The sequence below is a fragment of the Lepidochelys kempii genome, chromosome 12 (genome assembly GCF_965140285.1).
Source record: "Lepidochelys kempii isolate rLepKem1 chromosome 12, rLepKem1.hap1, whole genome shotgun sequence".
In the NCBI taxonomy this organism is placed as follows: Eukaryota; Metazoa; Chordata; order Testudines; family Cheloniidae; genus Lepidochelys; species Lepidochelys kempii.
Window position 1 is genome coordinate 40,987,825 of NC_136391.1, and position 18,580 is coordinate 41,006,404.

At 58.3% G+C, this 18,580-nt stretch overlaps 1 protein-coding gene across 1 annotated transcript; it reads left to right on the top strand.

Annotated features, from left to right (window-relative positions):
• Positions 1–2,135: 2,135 nt before the first annotated feature.
• On the top strand, positions 2,136–12,896 carry TUBB3 (tubulin beta 3 class III). Its single transcript, XM_073308431.2, has 4 exons — positions 2,136–2,291; positions 7,854–7,962; positions 9,851–9,961; positions 11,493–12,896. The coding sequence occupies exons 1-4, from the start codon at positions 2,235–2,237 to the stop codon at positions 12,566–12,568; spliced, it is 1,353 nt and encodes a 450-aa protein (XP_073164532.2). The 5' UTR covers positions 2,136–2,234; the 3' UTR covers positions 12,569–12,896.
• Positions 12,897–18,580: the final 5,684 nt, after the last annotated feature.

Below are 18,580 nucleotides of genomic sequence, written 5' to 3' on the forward strand. Positions count from 1 at the left end.
CCTCCTCGAGCAGGGGCTGGTAATTCCCCTCCCTCCAGTGGCCCCAGCAAGGGCTAGTTTTACGCTGTGCAAATATCCTGCTCAGATCTCCCCCCACCCTGCACCCTGTGGCCAGTGGAGCCAGTAAAGCTGCTGTCCCAATCTCTCAGTATGTTAACCTGGGCTGGGGCTCATCAGTGCTTTATGGACCATACAAAAGGGCAATAAAGCACCTGTCTGGCCCCCCTGCCCAGGGAATATCCCCATGGAGGGGTCCTTGCCAGCAGGTACAGTGACAGAGCCACCCCCCCACCCCCCAACACAGGATCACCTGGTGCAGGGCCAAGCAAGGCCAAAGAGACATGGTGAGGCCTGGTTAGCTGCAGCAGAGGGGTAAGGGACTATGTAAGGGGCAAGACAGGAGCCAGCGAGGCCAGGGGAGAGTGGAACTCACTTTGGCCCTGCACCCACCAGTGTCAAGTGGCTGCAAAAGGGGCCATAAATCCCCCTCCCCAAAATACCCCCAGCACAGGGGCCTCTGAGGCAGGTACAGAGCCAGTTATAGCAGCTCTGGGCTTCCCCCATCGGAGCCCGGAGACAAGGGAGCAGGACTGGGGTGGGGCAGGAGGGAGGTGGGCAAGGTCAGCCTGTGTCCTGGGGCCACGGCAGCCTGAGAAGAAGAGAGGGCAGCCCTCAGGGCTCCACTCACCAACAATGAGGGTTGAATCACCAGGAGGCACGGACATCACCTCTGTCCCTGCCAGAGGGATGTGACCCAAAGGATCTGTGCACCCTAAAGTGGGTGGATCTGAGTCCCAGAGTCTGTGCTCCCCATCTGCCCCATAGTGGGTGCCTCTGAGGCTGGAGAGCAGTGCCCTTCCTGCGTAGTGGGTGCTGCTGGCGGACTCCCAGGGGGAGATGAATAAGGGGGGCCATGACTCAGTGACATGGAATAATGGCTGGGATACAGACAGTGGCTGGGCAGGAACAGGGGCCATGCAAGGAATGGGAAAGGAGCCAGCTGCAAATCAGGATGGCAGGAAATCCTCATTCACACAATGGACAACTAGCCTGTGGAACTCCTGGCCACACGGGCTCCTGGAGGCCAAGGGCTTATTAAGCTTTCAGAACAGAACCGGCTAGTGAGAAGCTCCAGCCATCAGAGTGAGGCTAGAAACCCAGCAGAACATACCTAGAGCTCTGGAAGGAGCCGCCCTCTCCTGGTTCGGTGCAGGACGGGCTGGACAGGGAGCAGCAAGGATCCACATGCCGCCTTCTGAAGCATGGGGTGCTGGTCACAGGGACTGGTACTGACAGGCCATTTGCCACCCCATACACGGCTCACTCTGCCTGCAGGCTGTGCGTCCCTGGTGTCTGTCTGTCTAGGCTGTGAACTCTTCAGGATAGAGACTGGCTGCTCCTGGAGCCACCTCCACCAGCCACAGCCGCCACCCCAGGCCAGCACCTGGCACAACAGGGTCCCCATCTCAGAGAGTCCTTGGGCAACTCCACAATAACCCTGATTAACCCTAACAATGCACTCTTGGGCTGATCTGTGCTGGCAGGTCCCACCTTCTGCTCGGGCTGAGGCTGCTCCTGTTTTCATTGGTTGTATAAGAGCAGCAGCTGAGATCAGGGCGCCCCGTGCCAGGCCCTCCACAGACAGGCCTTGCTTCAAAGCGCTCAGAACGGCAAGGGCCCAGACGGGCTGGGCAGGAAGGATGGAGACACGTGTGGAGACACTGGGGGCCACGATCCAGACTGGCCAGCACCCCACATGAACCCAGCGCTGAGCCCCTCCCAGGGGCCCCTTCCGTGACTTGGGCAGGTCACCCAGGGAGACTGGGTGGGTCCTAGCCCAGTGCCGGAACCACATCAGCACTGCCCAGGGCCTGCCCCCCTCATTCCCCCCAGCGGGGGACTCAGGCCGAGGGGCTCTGCCCCCTCCCCCTCACTGTATCTGGGGCTCCCCGGCTGCTCTCCGGGGCGCGGCAGCTGTTGCATTGTGGCGGGGAGAGGCGGCGCCGGGCGAGGGATGCGCTGGTGCTGATGCTGCAGGGATGTTGCAGCATTTGCGGCGGCGCCTGCTGATTGGTGGGCCGGGCCGGGGTGACGTCAGCGGCCGGCCCGGTGCAGCGGGAGGCGCCTATAAAAGGCTCCGGCCGGCGCCCGGCCGCTTTCCGCAGCCCCCAGCCCGCTCTGCGCCCGCGCCCCCGAGCCGCCTGCACCAGCCACAGCCGCCGCCCCGGGCCAGCATGAGGGAGATCGTGCACATCCAGGCGGGCCAGTGCGGCAACCAGATCGGAGCCAAGGTACCGCCCGGGGGGGCGCCCCCTTCCCGGGCTGCGGCTCCGCCTTCTGCCGGGGGCGCCCGGGCGGGCTGGCCGGCCACTGGGCCGGGACGGGCCCCGCATCGCCAGCCTCAGCCCAGCCCGGCGCGGCGGGGGCGGGGGCCGAGCCGCGGCCGGCCTGGAGGGGTGGGCGGTGCCTGCCCCGCCCCGGGGCAGGGGCCGGTGGGGGAGAGGGGCGGGCGGCTCCGGGCGCTCGGCGCGGCGGCTGGGAGCGAGCGAGCCACGCCCCGGCACTGCGGAGCTGGGAACAAAGGGATGAGCTCAGCGCTGCGCCACCGCGGCCGGGCGCTCGGGGCCGGCTGCTTTCGCTGGGACCCCCGCCCGGGCCTGGCCGGGGGCTCCTCGGGGGCTAGCTGGGCGCAGCCCCGGGCCTGGGGGATGCTGTGGCGCAGGGAGACTGGCTGACACGGGGTGGTGCTCCAGGATCGCTTCTCTGCGCGCTTCCCCAGCCCCTCCCAGGGGCTTCTCCCACCGCAGGGCTGGGTGGCTGCTCAGCCCCCATCGTGCCAGGGCAGCGCACTGCCTGGGGGGAGCTGGCCCAGATGTTCTGGGGGGCGGGATGCCCGCTGCAGATGGCACAGGCTGGGTGGGTGGCACAGACACGTGACACTGCTCCCTGCACAAACCCCTGCCAGCCCTTCCTCCTGCCCTGCCCCCATCTGTGTGAGGGGCTGAGCCCGGTTCCCCAGCCCGAGTGCCAGGGCTCTGACGGGCAGAGCAGGCCTCGCAGCCCTGCTAACTGAGGGGCTAGGAGCTGAGCTCTGTCTGGCCTGCCCGTGGGGTGACTGGCATAGGCATGGCAGCTCCTGCCAGGAGCATCAAAAAAGGCAAAGGAGGTGGGGCCCTTTGTTGAGCATCCGTTGTCTGACGCCTCTTAGGAGGAAAAACTGGAAAAGAAGGAAGCCCCAAAGCTCCCTGAGATGGTGACGGGCAGGAGCTGCCCTGCGTGCCCTGCATAAGGATGCTGCCAAGCCCGAATGTCTCCAGCAGCGGTTTAACCTGCCCAGCCACCATCAGGGATGCTTGTGTGACTGGCTTTGTTCTGGTTTCACTGGCCAGATGCCCTCCATAATTGCAGGCTATGTGAGCTGGAGGCCAGAACCAAGGTCTGGGAGCCGAACCCTGCCGTGGGCCCAGGCATACTCTTTGACCTCTGCAGCAGAAAGCAGGGCTGGGCTGAAAGGCAGCTGCTCTAGGGAAGTCAGGAGCCCGGTGCTACCAGGCCCCTTTGTCCTGACTCTCCTCCTTGGTTGGAGCCCTGGTGATCTCTTTAGAACCCCAGAGCCCTGGACTGGGTCCTCTCTGGATAGCCGCTTGCTTTGTAGAGGAGTCTGAGGGAGATGCTGCAGCCTGGGCTTTCTCGCGCTCTGGAGAAATGGTGACAAAACAACCTCGGTTCTGGGGCAGGACAATAGCATTGAGCAGTCGTGCTCAGCCCCTCTCCCCCCCCCCCCCCCCCGACACATCAAATGTAACCAGAAGCCTCCTCCCTACTCAGCGAGGTTCGGCCCCTCTTTGTCAGGGGTGTCTTGTGGGATCTGGAACTGATTTCTCCTCTTAGATTAGCACCATCCTGGGTGTGAAATGCAGCAATAAGAGGGGGGCATTTGTCAGCCCTCTTCCTGTGGCCAAGGGGCGAATGGCTAGTAGGCAAACCAGGCTACAGCTGGGGCTTATGGTACATGGGAAGGTGTCTTTGTTACAGGCAGACACTGAAAGACATGGGGGGAGGAGGGAGGCTCACTAACCCAGCTTGGCAATTCCATGTCAATTGCATGTGTAAAAGATCTTGTTGTCCGCTTCTTGAGACACCTGCTGCGGTGACTTAGTGTGAGACAGCTAATCATCAATCAGGCCTCCGGGGGACATCTGTGCCTGCTCTGAATATAGAACAAGGCAAGTCTGCCAGGAGACTCGGCTGCTTCCTGGCATCTCCCAGGAGAGCTGGGGAGAGGGGACTGAAATCAAATCAGTGCTCGGGAGTCCTTGTGCAGCTGTGGCTGAGTGCGCCCAGTAGGGATGAAGGGGGAAAGCCTTGTCATTATCTTGGTTGCCAAGAGAACACCTGCCACTAATAGGCCAAGTGGCTGGAGGAGGGGAGGCCAGCTACTAAGTGGAATAATCAGCCCTGGAAGGTTGCCAATGCCCATTTCCAGGAGGGCTTGTGGCAGAAATCTTTGCAGCCCATTTCCCCATGTGTGTTGGGGATCAGCCCCCCCCCCCCTGCGCTGGAAATGAAAAGGCTCCAGGGCTGCTGAGCTGGGGGCTCATCCCCATGACTTGTCTCCCCTGGCTGGGACACAGCAGCATGACAGTGCCCTAGATTCCCCCAGAGGGGATGAGAGGAGGGGGCAGGATTGGTAGTGCAGGAGGGCAAGAGGGACTGAGCCTGGGTCCAGTCCCAGTCTCCAGCTGACCTGTGTCTGGCTGGGGCAGCAAGAACCCTTGCTTAAGCAATCCTTACCTTGCTGCTCCAGAGCATGTCTCTCACTCGGCACTTCAGATGTCATTCCCTGAGCGCTCATTGTTTGGGGAACCTCTGTATTTGCGACCTGAGGAGACTCATTTATATGTTAATCAGCATAATGAATTCCTGGGGAATTCATAAGCCCTGTAACTGACATGTCTGCTCAATGCAGGATGCAAGCTGCTTTGAGTGGCAGCTCCATAGAGGTGCCTGTGTAGAGGTGAGCTGGAGCCATGTTTGGGTCCTTGGTGGGAGATCCGAGCACTCTCCGCTCCCTGGAGGTGAGGTGGGCTCTGAGCTCCGTGTGGTCCCTTTCACAAAGGGTCACTGGGGAGATGAGGTCAGCTCTGCACAGAGTGAGCAGCTGAACAGAGCCCCACAGCAGGTAGACACGGCTGTGTATTTTAAGATCGCCCTGACCTTGCAATCCGTTCCAATTTGTCCTCTTACAGCCAAGGCTGCTGCTGTAAATTAGCTCCGTTTTGTAGTGCTGGCACACAACAGGCAGCATTGTCAGATGCAGGACGCATCCCCGATGCTCCCCCAAACACAGCTTCCCGTCTAATGCATGTTCCCCAATACTCAGTTGAGTGAGCTTTAGTTCTAGCTCAGGCATTTGGCAATGAGTGTGTCCCCCCCGTCCCCCTCCCCCCGTGAAGCTCCACACAAACAGCACACCCCTGAGAGAAGGAAGGGTCTCTTCCAAGGATAACGCACCCCCCCAAGGCATGCCAGAGGGAGCAGCCCCCAGCCTGCTGAGGTAGGGCACTGGGAGAGGAATGACCTGTCTGAAATTAAATCAATGCAAGGCCTCTGTGCTGTGCACGGGGGGTGCGGTGCAGTCTAGGCTTGTCTTGGCCACGGTTTCTCCAGGTAGGGGACTCTGCACAGATGGCGGCTTTTGTATTTGACTAGTTTGCCCCCTGTGAAGGCACAGTGGCAGCAAGCAGCCTGTCCGCCCCTCCTGCAGCACGTTGCTCCCTGCAATGCTGGGCCCTTGCTAAGACCTGGCCAAAGCCCAGGGAGTTGAGAGCAGCAGATTCAAATGCATTCTGGCTTCAGGCATCTTTTGAACATGAAGCCAAAGCTTCCTTCCCAGGGCGCCACTCTCCCTCCTGTCCCTCCTCTTTGGCTGTCACTGCTGCCTGTTATGAAACCCTGGAGAACCAAGACGAGCGGCTCAGCTATTCTGGAGGTCAGCGTGTTGCAGCACCATGGCTAGCTCCCGTCTGGTGCAGAGCTGCCTGTTGCTGCACTGCAAGGCAATGCCGCAGTGTAGACATGACTGGCTGCTGGCAGACCTCGGCCCCCGTAGGCCGACGGGAGCCCGGCTGAGACGCACACAGCAGGCGTGGGGAGTTCCCTGCGCTGCTAAAAGGACCCGGGCTCCCAATTCTGCAGTCTGAGCCGTTTGTAAGGCATGTTGCTTAACCATTGAACCTTCAGGAACATCTCGCCCACGGGAGCACTCCAGCTGCTGTCAGACTGACGCAGCGTTTGTGCAGGATCTTAGCTCCTGCCCCAGGGCTCACTTGAACTTGGGCTTCCCTTACATGCTGGTCACTGGGCAGTTATACTGTGTTGCTGTTCCATGAAGGGCTCCCCGGCTTGCTGGGGGTTTGAATACCAGCATCTTAGCAGCCAACTCTAGCCCCGACAGGGAGTCCCCTGGTATCTCGGCCTGAGGAGCTCTGAGGTGTTCGAGTGAAGAGTTGAGCCTGATTCTCACTTACACCAGGGCCCCTTTACCCCACCACAACATAAGGGCAGTGTCACCTGGTGGATAGAGCACTGGACTGTTCAGGAGACTTGGGTTCTATTCCCAGCTCTCACTGGCCTGCTGAGTGGCCTTGGGCAAGTCAGTTTCCCCACCTGTGAATGGGACTCTGGATGTAAAGCTTTGAAATCTACTGATGCAAAGCGCTGTGTCTCCCAATGACAAAGGAGAGCCCACAACACAGACCTTCTTGTTGGATCCTGGCAGGTTCTTACCCCACTTGGCGTGTGGAGCCTCAACACAGGGAACAAACATTTCACAGTGGGCTCTTCAGCCAACCGAGAGGTCTAATGCCATTCCATGGCTGGAAGGGGAAGCTTCACAAATTCAGCCTGGAAAGAAGGTGTACATTTTTAACTGAGCATATCTAACCATTGGCACAACTTAGCAAGGGCCATGTTGGATTCTCCATCGCTGACCACTTGTACATCAGGGTGGGATGTTTTCCTAAGCTCTGCTCTAGGGATTACTTGGGAGCAGGTCTCTGGCCTGTGCTGTGCAGGAAGTCAGACTGGATGAGCACAGTGGGTCTGTGGATAACTGAGAATTCAGGCCTTGGTCTCCAAAGCTACCCTTGTCCCTGAGCTGTGACTTGCTTCTGGGCACGGTTGGTCCCATTTGCTGGCTCACTGTGGAGCTCACAGGTGGCACCTAATCAATGTCTCTGGGTCAGTCATCTAGTACCACAGGCAGCTCTGACTCTCCATGTGTCAGAGGAAGCTTGGCTAGGTTGTGACTGCAGAGCAATTGTCCCCTTCCCAAATCCAGTGCCCTGCCTCTGCCTTGCAACGCCCCTTGACTCCTTAGCCCTTCCTCAGGCTAGTACTTAGCCAGACTTGCCTCTCTGCCTCCAGGTAGGGGTCAGGGGAATCAATTGGCAGAGACCCCTTCTATCTAAATTGCCAGAGAGGTTTCCTGGCAGCAAGGTGTCACTCCCCAGGGGAGCGTGGTGTGGAGTGTTTAAGGCTAGACAGCATGCTAGGAACCATGCTATTGTAACCAGAGCATGCTATTGTAGGGACCAGCCCTGCACTGCGGTGTAGGGGGGCAGAGGTCACTTCAGAATCTGATTCAAGTCCTGCTCTTGGGTGCCAGGATTCACTCCACACAGGTCAAGCTGAAATCGTTGCTTGGCATTTGGAGTGGAGCAGTTTGGCTTTGTGTTCTGTGGAGAACAAAGGAAACAGGCCTGGTGCCTCTCCTAGCCCAGTGCAGGGCCTGTCACTGCCCGGGTGCCCACAGCTAACTGCCTCCTGAATGTCCCCTGCTCTTTCCACAGTTCTGGGAGGTGATCAGTGATGAGCATGGGATAGACCCCAGCGGTAACTATGTGGGAGACTCCGACCTACAGCTGGAGCGGATCAGTGTCTACTACAATGAAGCTTCCTGTAAGTCCTGAGCTGGCTGCTGCAATCGTCCCGGAATGGGCTGACTGGAGCAGTATGTGAGGTCACGGGGTTTCCTCTCTGGCCCTTAGCAGTGCTGCCCAGGGATACATGTACTTACCCTGAGGCTCCTCTCCCGTGTGCTCTGGCTGATCCTCCACCACAGTAAAGGGAAGCCCTGACCCCTCAGCCCGGGGGGAGCTGTTGTAACTTCCCAGCGTCTCCCAGAAAAGCCCCCACTGTCTCCCTGCAAGCCAGCAGGGAGGTTTGACTGTGAAATGGAGCTGTTCTGGGATGTCTGGCTGGTCCCTTCCATGGCCGCCTGGTCTCCAAGGTGTCATGGTGTGGGAACGCTGGGCAGGTGGCGTGTCCAGCACCTGGGGAGCAGTGGGAGTCTTGCCCCTCTCCTGGCATGCCCATACTAAACTGGGAGGAGTGGTAGATACGCTGGAGGGGAGGGATAGGATACAGAAGGACCTAGACAAATTGGAGGATTGGGCCAAAAGAAATCTGATGAGGTTCAATAAGGATAAGTGCAGGGTCCTGCACTTAGGACGGAAGAACCCAATGCACAACTACAGACTAGGGACTGAATGGCTAGGCAGCAGTTCTGCAGAAAAGGACCTAGGGGTGACAGTGGACGAGAAGCTGGATATGAGTCAGCAGTGTGCCCTTGTTGCCAAGAAGGCCAATGGCATTTTGGGATGTATAAGTAGGGGCATAGCCAGCAGATCGAGGGACGTGATCGTTCCCCTCTATTCGACATTGGTGAGGCCTCATCTGGAGTACTGTGTCCAGTTTTGGGCCCCACACTTCAAGAAGGATGTGGATAAATTGGAGAGAGTCCAGCGAAGGGCAACAAAAATGATTAGGGGACTGGAACACATGAGTTATGAGGAGAGGCTGAGGGAGCTGGGATTGTTTAGCCTGCAGAAGAGAAGAATGAGGGGGGATTTGATAGCTGCTTTCAACTACCTGAAAGGGGGTTCCAAAGAGGATGGCTCTAGACTGTTCTCAATGGTAGCAGATGACAGAACGAGGAGTAATGGTCTCAAGTTGCAGTGGGGGAGGTTTAGATTGGATATTAGGAAAAACTTTTTCACTAAGAGGGTGGTGAAACACTGGAATGCGTTACCTAGGGAGGTGGTAGAATCTCCTTCCTTAGAGGTTTTTAAGGTCAGACTTGACAAAGCCCTGGCTGGGATGATTTAACTGGGAATTGGTCCTGCTTTGAGCAGGGGGTTGGACTAGATGACCTTCTGGGGTCCCTTCCAACCCTGATATTCTATGATTCTATGATTCTTCTGGCCAGTCCTGGCTTGCAAGATTGTTTTGGGAATAGTTCCCTCTCCTCATCCCAGCCAGAGGCGGTTAAGGCGATGCCACCTGGTTACTGTGGTGCAGGGCCAGCGGCTGGGGTTAACGGGAGGGCAAAGCAGGCCCCCGACTCTGTCTGGAATGGACACTGGCATGGGGCTGAGTGGACTCAGTTGGTGGTTGGCTTGTTGCTGGAAACGCCCCATCTGCCCAGAGGGGATATGACGACTGCCTGGGCTCCTGCCTCCCTTTGTGGCTGCTCGTTGGAAGGCAGGAGATGCCTTCGGGGTGCAGGAATGGGGAAGTTCCCAGCCCTGCCCCAGTGCACGGAGTTCTGAGCTTGTCCCCAAACCCAAACGGCCCTGTGCCGGTGCTCCAGCCCACAGAACAGAACGAGCTGGACCCCATTCTAATAGGGACTGGAGCACCACGGAGTAGAGGGTGCTGCCAATGCCTGGGGCAGAGGCTGGTGTCTCAGCAGATGAGCTGGCTCTTCTGGACTCTAAGGCTAAGCAGGGGAAGCTGGTCCCATGGAGCCTGCCAGTTTAGAGGGAACATGTGGTCTCTTTTCCAGCTCACAAGTATGTACCCCGGGCGATCCTGGTGGACCTGGAGCCCGGGACCATGGACAGCGTTCGATCGGGGGCATTTGGACATCTCTTTAGACCTGACAATTTCATCTTTGGTACGTCCCAGCCCCGTGCTGCTGCTCTAACCCCGTCTTGCCCTGTGGCACTTCTCTCTTGGCCCCTAGCTGGTCCATCCTAGCTGCCCACTCAGAGCTCCCTCTCCCTGCTCCCCACGACACGCTGTCACTTCTTGCTGGGCCGTGTCTACCTCCCTGTTGTTCCAGCAGTGCCTACGGGCCGCTTAGCAGGAGGTGCTGTACAGCATGCAGATGGTCCCAGCCTAGAAGGGCTTAGTCTGAGCAGAGTAGCCAGATCGGGGCGGAGGAAGGAGACTAGCAGAGAGTGACCAGTGATGGGGCCAGTTGCCTGTTAGAACTGCATCTCTTGGAGGGAGGCGAATTTAGCTTGGGGGGAGAGAATAAGCTCAGTGGGAGGAAAGTGAAGGAAGAGAGGACCTGGGAGGGAAGTGGGTGAGTGGGACGGGGTGAAGAGGGTGGGGGGTAGCTGAGATGGAGGGGCAGGGCTAGAGCAAACAGCTGATCAGCCCAGGGCAGAAAGTCTAGCCAAACCTGTGGGAAGGTCACTGAACAGGGACGCTGAAGGCAGGGGAACGTAGGAAAATGCCCCTTGTTCTTTGCTGTCCTGGGCCAGTCTACATGAGACGCGCGACGTCGGAGCTGCTGCAACGCGGCTGGTGCCGGGGCGACGGGGGAGCCCGCTCCTGCTTCCCGAAATTACTCCGCCTGTGCACGGGGCAGAAGAGGGTGGGTGGGTGGGAGAGCATCTTGCCCACATAGTGCCCGGGTGGACAGCACTGAGGTCTCTAACTTGCGTTGCTTGGTGGTGGGGGAGGGGCTCGAGCGAAGTAGGTTATAGCCACATAAGCAGTCGTAGGGCATGCGATCAGGTGCTGCAAGGAAGAGCTCGGCTGCAATCCATGGTCCTGCCAGGCCCTCGCTGCCTGCCCATGAGCTTAGCCCCATCTCTCCCATTGCCCAGGAAACACGAGCAGAGTGTGTCCAGGACCTCCAAGAACATCTCCGAATTCACCACAACCACCCCTGCCACTCCCATTCCTGTCCCCCTCCCTTCAGGGCCTCTACCCTTAGGCAAGGCTGAATTTTTCTTTCTTTTCTGTTCTGAGATCTCGCGCACTCAGCTGGTGGCTCCCCAGTGCCTGCCCTGCTACACAACTAGCCTATAAGCTGGTCCCTGGGGCTGTCTGTCCCTGAAAGCTGGCTAGTTCAGCTCTGGGGAAAGCCCAAAGGTCAGCCCCCCATAGCATGATCACCTCTGCCTTCCAGTGCCTCCGGACTGGCACATGGCTGCTCTCAGTGGTGGGTGGTGCCAGCCTGAGAAAGTTGATCCAGGCAGCTCCCAGGCTTTGTTCTCATGCAACATCTAGCCTCTCTCATAGCCCAGCTCTGTGGCACAGCAGCCCTCCCTGGCATATTGTGTCTGTTGAACCCAGTGGCTGGGCACACCCAGGAGAGACCGAATTCCTGCAGCAAAAGGCTCTGGTCACTGTTCACACCAGACTCCCTACTGATGGAAGCGAGGCGATCCACTGTCTCTTCTCCCCCACAGGTCAGAGCGGTGCTGGCAACAACTGGGCAAAGGGGCACTACACAGAGGGTGCCGAGCTGGTGGACTCTGTCCTGGACGTGGTGAGGAAGGAGTGCGAGAACTGTGACTGTCTGCAGGGCTTTCAGCTCACCCACTCCCTGGGCGGTGGAACTGGTTCGGGCATGGGTACCCTCCTCATCAGCAAGGTCCGTGAAGAGTACCCCGACCGGATCATGAACACTTTCAGTGTGGTGCCTTCCCCCAAGGTGTCCGACACGGTGGTGGAGCCCTACAACGCCACCTTATCCATCCACCAGCTGGTGGAGAACACGGACGAGACCTACTGCATCGACAACGAGGCCCTTTATGACATCTGCTTCAGAACCCTTAAACTGGCCACACCCACCTATGGTGACCTCAACCACCTGGTCTCTGCCACCATGAGCGGTGTCACCACCTCCCTGAGATTCCCTGGCCAGCTCAACGCTGACCTGAGAAAGCTGGCCGTCAACATGGTGCCATTTCCTCGCCTCCACTTCTTCATGCCAGGCTTTGCTCCCCTCACAGCCCGTGGCAGCCAGCAATACCGAGCCCTAACCGTCCCCGAGCTCACGCAACAGATGTTTGATGCCAAGAACATGATGGCTGCCTGTGACCCACGTCATGGCCGCTACCTGACTGTGGCCACAGTCTTCAGAGGCCGCATGTCCATGAAGGAGGTGGATGAGCAGATGCTTGCCATCCAGAGCAAGAACAGCAGCTACTTCGTAGAGTGGATCCCCAACAACGTCAAGGTGGCAGTCTGCGACATCCCACCCCGGGGCCTGAAGATGTCTTCCACTTTCATTGGAAACAGCACAGCCATCCAGGAGCTCTTCAAGCGCATCTCAGAGCAGTTCACTGCCATGTTCCGGCGCAAAGCCTTCTTGCACTGGTACACGGGCGAGGGCATGGACGAGATGGAGTTCACAGAGGCAGAGAGCAACATGAATGACCTGGTTTCGGAGTACCAGCAGTACCAGGATGCCACAGCTGAAGAGGAAGGGGAAATGTATGAAGACGATGAGGAGGAATCTGAGGCCCAGGGTGCCAAGTGAAGCTTCTGGAGTTGGCCTGCATCAAGTTTCTTACCATGAAGGTCAAGCTTCTCCAGCACCCTGCTGTCCAGCATAGTCCTCCATCTTCGCTACCTGTTAGCTGAGTACTAGACAACAGCTATTTAGTTGCTTCTGATTAAGGGTTCCAAATTTTAAATCATTCAGTATTTACTAACCATCTCCCCTCCCCATCCTTGAGTTAGCGCAGCTGTACCCCATCCTCATCACTCTGATCATGTCGATGACCCTGATGTTTGAGGATTTTTTTACTGGTTTGTCGATTTTTTTATTTTTTTGGAATACTTAATAAATGTATTGCTGTCCAGTACATCCTGTGCAAGACCGTCCTTGTTCCAGCCCCAGGACTTGGCAACGGGGCGTCAGACAGGTGGGTGTGGTAGGGAGCAGGGGGGTGCCGCTTGTCAGTTGTGAGCAGCGTGGGGGTGCTGTCCATCTCCATGTCCCAGGCAGCACATCTATTCGATTCCCTGGGGGCTAAAGCAAGGGGTTTGGGAGGAGCCTAATGAGGGTCTGTGGGAGTTGTGTGGGTGTCTTAAGCTGCTTTGAAATGCCAGCCTGAATCCAGAGCAGGCAGACCCTTCTGAGCCACCCGCAAACATCACTTCCTAGAACTGTCCACAAAGGTCACGCACAGGACTGCTGTGTATTGTGCCAGCCAAGGACTCCCCGCCAGTTTAGTCTGTTCCTCCATGGAGCAGAACTGGGTGAAGGCAATGCTCCCACTCAGGCCCATCGACAGGAATTCTGAGCGCCAGGGTCAGGGCCGTCCCTGGCGGGGCAGAGCCTGGGGCAGAAGTGATGAATCCATCACTTCCAGGTCTGCCTATGGGGGCCCCCAAAAGTGCAGGGCTCAGAGCGGTCTCACGCGCCTAGGAGACCTGCAGCCTGCCTGGGCAGTTTCCTCCTCCCTCCCCCTGCCCCCCATCAGTGGGCCTGCACCCACTCCACAAACACCCCTGCAACTGCATTGCTGGAGTTAGCAGGGGGCAACTGTCTGCTTGTAAGAAGCATTTATCCTTCAGTCCTGACACCCCACAGCCATGTCCTGGGTCTGAGCTGGCAGAGGGGCCAAATGACAGATGTGGGACAAAGGCTTGCAGAATCCTCCAGAGGAGGCTTTTCTGGCAGGATTTCAGTTCCCTGCCCCATGCTAGCCAGGCCCTGCGGGCTCTGCAGCAGGCTGGGCCCAACTCTATTACGGGGAAGTCTCCAGCAGAGGGGGTAAAGCAGACGACAGAGGCTCTTCCAAATGCAGCATGGACTGACTGTCCCCCACATGTGCTTCACTTTGCCCCTACACTCTTAGGACGCTCCGGCTGTTTGGGTTGATAACTGCTTTGCAGAGGGGGAGACAGGTGCTGGAGGCAGCCCGGTGACGTGGGACCTATGGCATGCTGGCAGGCTGTCTGGAGTTGTGCTCATCCCACCTTTGGGCTGGGGAAATCCACTTCTGATCATGCTGGAACAACGAACAGCGAGGTAGTGCCCATCTCCGCTACTGTTTCAGGCTCTGCAGACTCAATGCTGCCCAACCTGCCCCTCCATTTGCAGCCTGAAGGCACTTGGGTTCTGGAGCACCATCTGGGGCAATGACTGGATTTTTGCAGCATCTTCCATGGCTGAGGAAGGGTGGAACAGCCCTGTCAAAGCTCTAGAATTCAGCCCAATGCACATGAGCTGGTCCTGCCCTGAGGGTAGGATAGAACTGCCTGTTCCGGGGGTAACTCTAGAATGGTTTGGGTTGGGAGGGGTGGCTGAGGCCTCATGGAAGCCAACTGGGCTCTGAGCTTCATTGCAAGATGTTGGTTGGCACAGTTACCACCATTGCTCCAGCTTTCCCTGTAGACAATTGATGACTTTGTGAGTCTGTGAGCACCCCGCTGGAGGGCCAGGGCTGCAGGTGCCTTCCTTGCTTCAAGCTTCCTTCTCCATACTCTGCCCCTCAACTGAAAGCTCTTTGGATTTTAGTGGCCTCCAAAGGTAGAACCTGTCACGGAGTCCCTGGGCGATGCTCTGGAACTGCTCCCTACGAAGCCAGGCAGGACTCTGGGGAAGTCTCCTCTCTGGGAGCAGACTGTCTGCAGGGCAAAAAGCTCACACAGCTTCCACCTTCCTGGGTCTGACCTCGGATCATTCAGCATCCTCTGCCCCTCTGTGCGCTTCCCACAGCAAGTCTGCCCAGGTGGGGTCCTGGGGAAGCCAGAGGGTTCTGCACCCCAACTCTGCAGTCAGACGTGATTCTCAGCCAGCCAATAAAATAGAACATTTATTAGATGACAGGCATGTGGTCTAACACAGAGCTTGTAGGTGCAGAGAACAGGACCCCTCAGCTGGCTCCATTTTGGGGGGCAGTGAGCCAGACAACCACGTCTGCACTTCACTCCATGTCCCCAGCCAGCCCCAAACTGAAACTCTCTCCAGCCCCTCCTCCCCTGACCTTTGTCCCTTTCCGGGCCAGGAGGTCACCTGATTCCTTTGTTCTCCAACCCTTCAGCTCTCACCTTGCAGGGAGGAAGGGCCCAGGTCATCAGTGGCCAGGAAACAGGGTGTCGGCCATTCTCTGTGTCCAGACTCCTGCACACACCTGCCCTCTAGGGCTCTGCAGTGATTATACATCCTTACCCCACCACCTAGATACTTAAGAACTGCATAGGGGAAACTGAGGCACCCCCACACTATTCAGAGGAAACATTAAGAACAGTCCCACTTCATCACAGAACCACAATCAAGTCTCTGGTCCAAACACTAGCAGGGACAATACTCCAGCAGGCAGCCACCTGGGTGAGGAACTATGGGGGTGGAGAGCACAACAGAATCTTGGCTTAGCGGTGCTCCGTAAAGGGGGTGAGTTGCTGGTGGTAGGAGGGATAAGGCTGATCTGGGGAAAGCTGAAGAGCAGTTGGTGTCTGGGGCAAGAGGCAGGGGTCACTTCAGCCTCCTGTCTGTAGCCCTCCCCTCCCCCACTGACCTAGGTGGGAGCTAGCCCTGCCCTGCAGACCTTGCCTTGGATGTTCTGGGCTCTCCCTGGGAGGGAAGCCGCTAATGGCTCTTATTTCCTTGCTTAGGGAGCAAGTTCCCATCGCAGCATGCGCCTTGGGGAGAGATGGGCACTGCTGCCTCTGGCTTGGGTGAGTCTCCAGCTAAGGATCAGTGTGCTGGGCCTCGTGCATTTTATCAGCTGGATTGCAGTGTCCTATCCCCTCTTTCCAATGTACTGCGGTATTAACCCTCTGCTCTCCAGTGCCACAGAATGCAGCTATCACTCCCCGGTGGGCTTGGGACAGGACAGCTCTCGGGTCAGTCCCATCATGCTCTCTTCCAGCTGCTAGCCCATTCCTTGTGCCATCATCTAGCTCACAAGTATCCTGCTCCTTCCCTCTGGTACCCTCTCAGCCTTGGATAAAGATGGGTCAAGCTCGTTACCACCTTTAACACAGGTGTTTAAACGCTACTTCCTGCCCCTCCTAGTGCAGGCTGGGGGCAGCCCCTTTAAAAACCTGCCAGCTGGTTGGGATTGATCCCAGCTCCTGAGCAGGGAATTGTGGTGGGGGAGATGCTGCTGCACCAGGGTTTTTAAACACATTAACTTATTGGTTTGCAGAGCATCTCTTTGCTCTGCCTTGAGCAGGCCTGAGCAGCTCTCCCTGAATTGTGCGAACGCCCTTACTGTGCGGGAGGTGCTGGGGCGGATTCTCCATGCAGGAGGAGGGTGTAGCTGTAAAGCAGGGGCTGGGCACTGCATGAGCTGTCTGTATGCAGGAATCTAGTTAGCCCTGTTCATGGGCAGATCCCTGACTTGGGCACTGGGACAGCTGCAGAAGTGGCTGGGAAGGGGCCTCCCCACTCAGCTCATGAGCGTGGGATTAAACACACCATGCTGCCTGTTTCCTTTCGAGTGTTGGCCAGGAGCTGGCTTTGTTCCCTGACCCTGCCCTGTCTGCCCGCAGCTGGGGAGGCATCCCCTCCTGTGGCCCGGCCAGGCCAGCACAGCTGCTCCCTGGGGGGAGCTCCCGGGGAACACAATCCTCTTACCTGCTGTGGGGCAGCCAGAGAGCAGGGGAGCCCTTTCCCGAGTCGGAGGAACCTGTCTCTGCTCAGGCTGGATGCAGCATCGGGGGAGGGCGTGCGGTGCTGGCAGAGGGACCATCCTCTTGGGAAGTGCCAGACCTGCTTTGCCTGTGAGTTAAGGGATTAGTAACCGCCAAGGAGAGCAGAGAAACAGGTTCCTTTAGCCATCGTCTTTGTGGAACAGCGAACAGGTGCTGCCTCCCCCAGTGTAGCCCCAAGTGTCACTCGGTGCACGGCGTGGGGGACACACTTGGTGCTGAGCCCCATGTAACACGGCCCGGCCCTGGTTCGGGGCCAGGACCGGGTAGGGCCCAGCTGGAGATGGAACGCACCATGCTGGCCAGGGTGAGCCTCCCTTGGTCAGGAGCCGATTCCACCCGCATAGGCAATGGGTGGGCTAGCGCTGAACCCACCAAGGCCACTGTTCAGCCACACAGGCACAGCGAATGGCCACTCTGCAGAGGGTGCGGTGCGGGCTGATCCCGGGGGGGGGGAAGCGAAGCACAACACCACGAGTGAGTTTTAGTCGCTCCTGCACTGCGGGATGTGTCCCAGCCTGCCCTGCACCTGGGGCCTGCCCACTCCTTTGCTAGCTGGTGCTTACACCTGAAAGTTTAAACAAGAAGAAAATCTAGGTCACCCCGTCTCTGCCCCCAGTCTGCAGCAAACCCCAACCCTAGGGACCTCCGGGCATCAGTGCTTTGTGCTCCCAGGAGGGCCAGCCCTTGAAGGAGTGCTTGCCTCTACAAGGACCTGCCCTGGCTCCTTGTCCACCTTGCTGGGCACACGTAGCTCTGCCAGCCGGAGGATACACTGGGAGGGCCGCTAGCAGCAGAGGAAGGGGGCTGTCTGCTTCTTTCTTTCCCTGTGAAGCCTGGTTAGAGCCCCCATAGAAGCTGGGGTCTGTTCCCCCTGCTGCAGGATCCTTGGGCTGTCCCCAGTCTAACTGTAAAGGGGGAAGAATGGGCTTGGGAGCTGCTGGAGTGGGGTCAGGCCAGCTGAGCCGGGCCCACAGGCAGCAGCAGGGACCCCCCCTCCCTAGGCTCCGAGAGGGCAGAACAAGGGCCCAACATCTCTCAAAGTGAGGTGTGTACCACTGCAATGTGCATTGGCCTAGGGGGTCCAGCCAATTGAGGGGCCCTGAAAAAATGGGTCCCCTGCCCCCCACAGACAAACAGTAGGGCGGGGGAAGCCCCTATGCCCCGACCCCACTCTGCCCCTTCCCCCCCCCTGCAGCAGCACCAGGCAAGTGGGGCAAGAGAAGTCCCAGTGCCCTGACCCTGGTCCCCCACAGCAGTGCAGGGCGGCGGGGGAAGCCCCAGCACCTGGACCCTGCTGCAGCACCAGGACTGGAGGAGCTCTGGGGCTGCAGTGGGGGGTGGAATGGGGCAGGACCACAGGTGGAAGGGCTGGGGAGGGGGGCCCCCACTTGCTCTGGTCCAGGGCCCCACAAAACCTTAATCTGCCTCTATATCAGTGCATGTGTGACTCTGGTCAGCACAGAGGCGGTGTGGGGGCCAGTGCACATGTGGGCCACGTTACCCGTTCCACCCTTCCTCAGCCATGGAAGATGCTGCAAAAATCCTGCCTCATGTGAAAGTCGGACCCTAAACGCTGCCGAGAGCCTGACTCTCCTGGAAGAGAAACTGCTGCTACGCCTCAATGCCCTTCATCGCGGGCCCCAGAAAACACTGCCGTCGGTGGGCCCCCACCGAGAACAACAAGAGCATCCTGGTCTTAAAAGGGCCACAGGAGCTCAGGTGGAATAGCCCTACAATACGGGCCCCTTTACCATTGGGATCGGGCACTGTTTGTGGGAGGCCGCAAGCCCTCCGCTGGGATCAGTGCTGCACAGACACATGGTGAGAGCCTGTCCCTTCCCCCGAGACAAGGTTACTCCTGTTGTAACACAGACACGGGGTT

Excerpts from the sequence above, each read along its gene's own strand:
- TUBB3 (XM_073308431.2), top strand. The coding sequence starts at position 2,235 with ATGAGGGAGATCGTGCACATCCAGGCGGGCCAGTGCGGCAACCAGATC. Across the intron at positions 2,292-7,853 it reads GCAACCAGATCGGAGCCAAG|TTCTGGGAGGTGATCAGTGA; the intron begins GTACCGCCCGGG and ends CTCTTTCCACAG. Across the intron at positions 9,962-11,492 it reads ACCTGACAATTTCATCTTTG|GTCAGAGCGGTGCTGGCAAC; the intron begins GTACGTCCCAGC and ends TCTCCCCCACAG.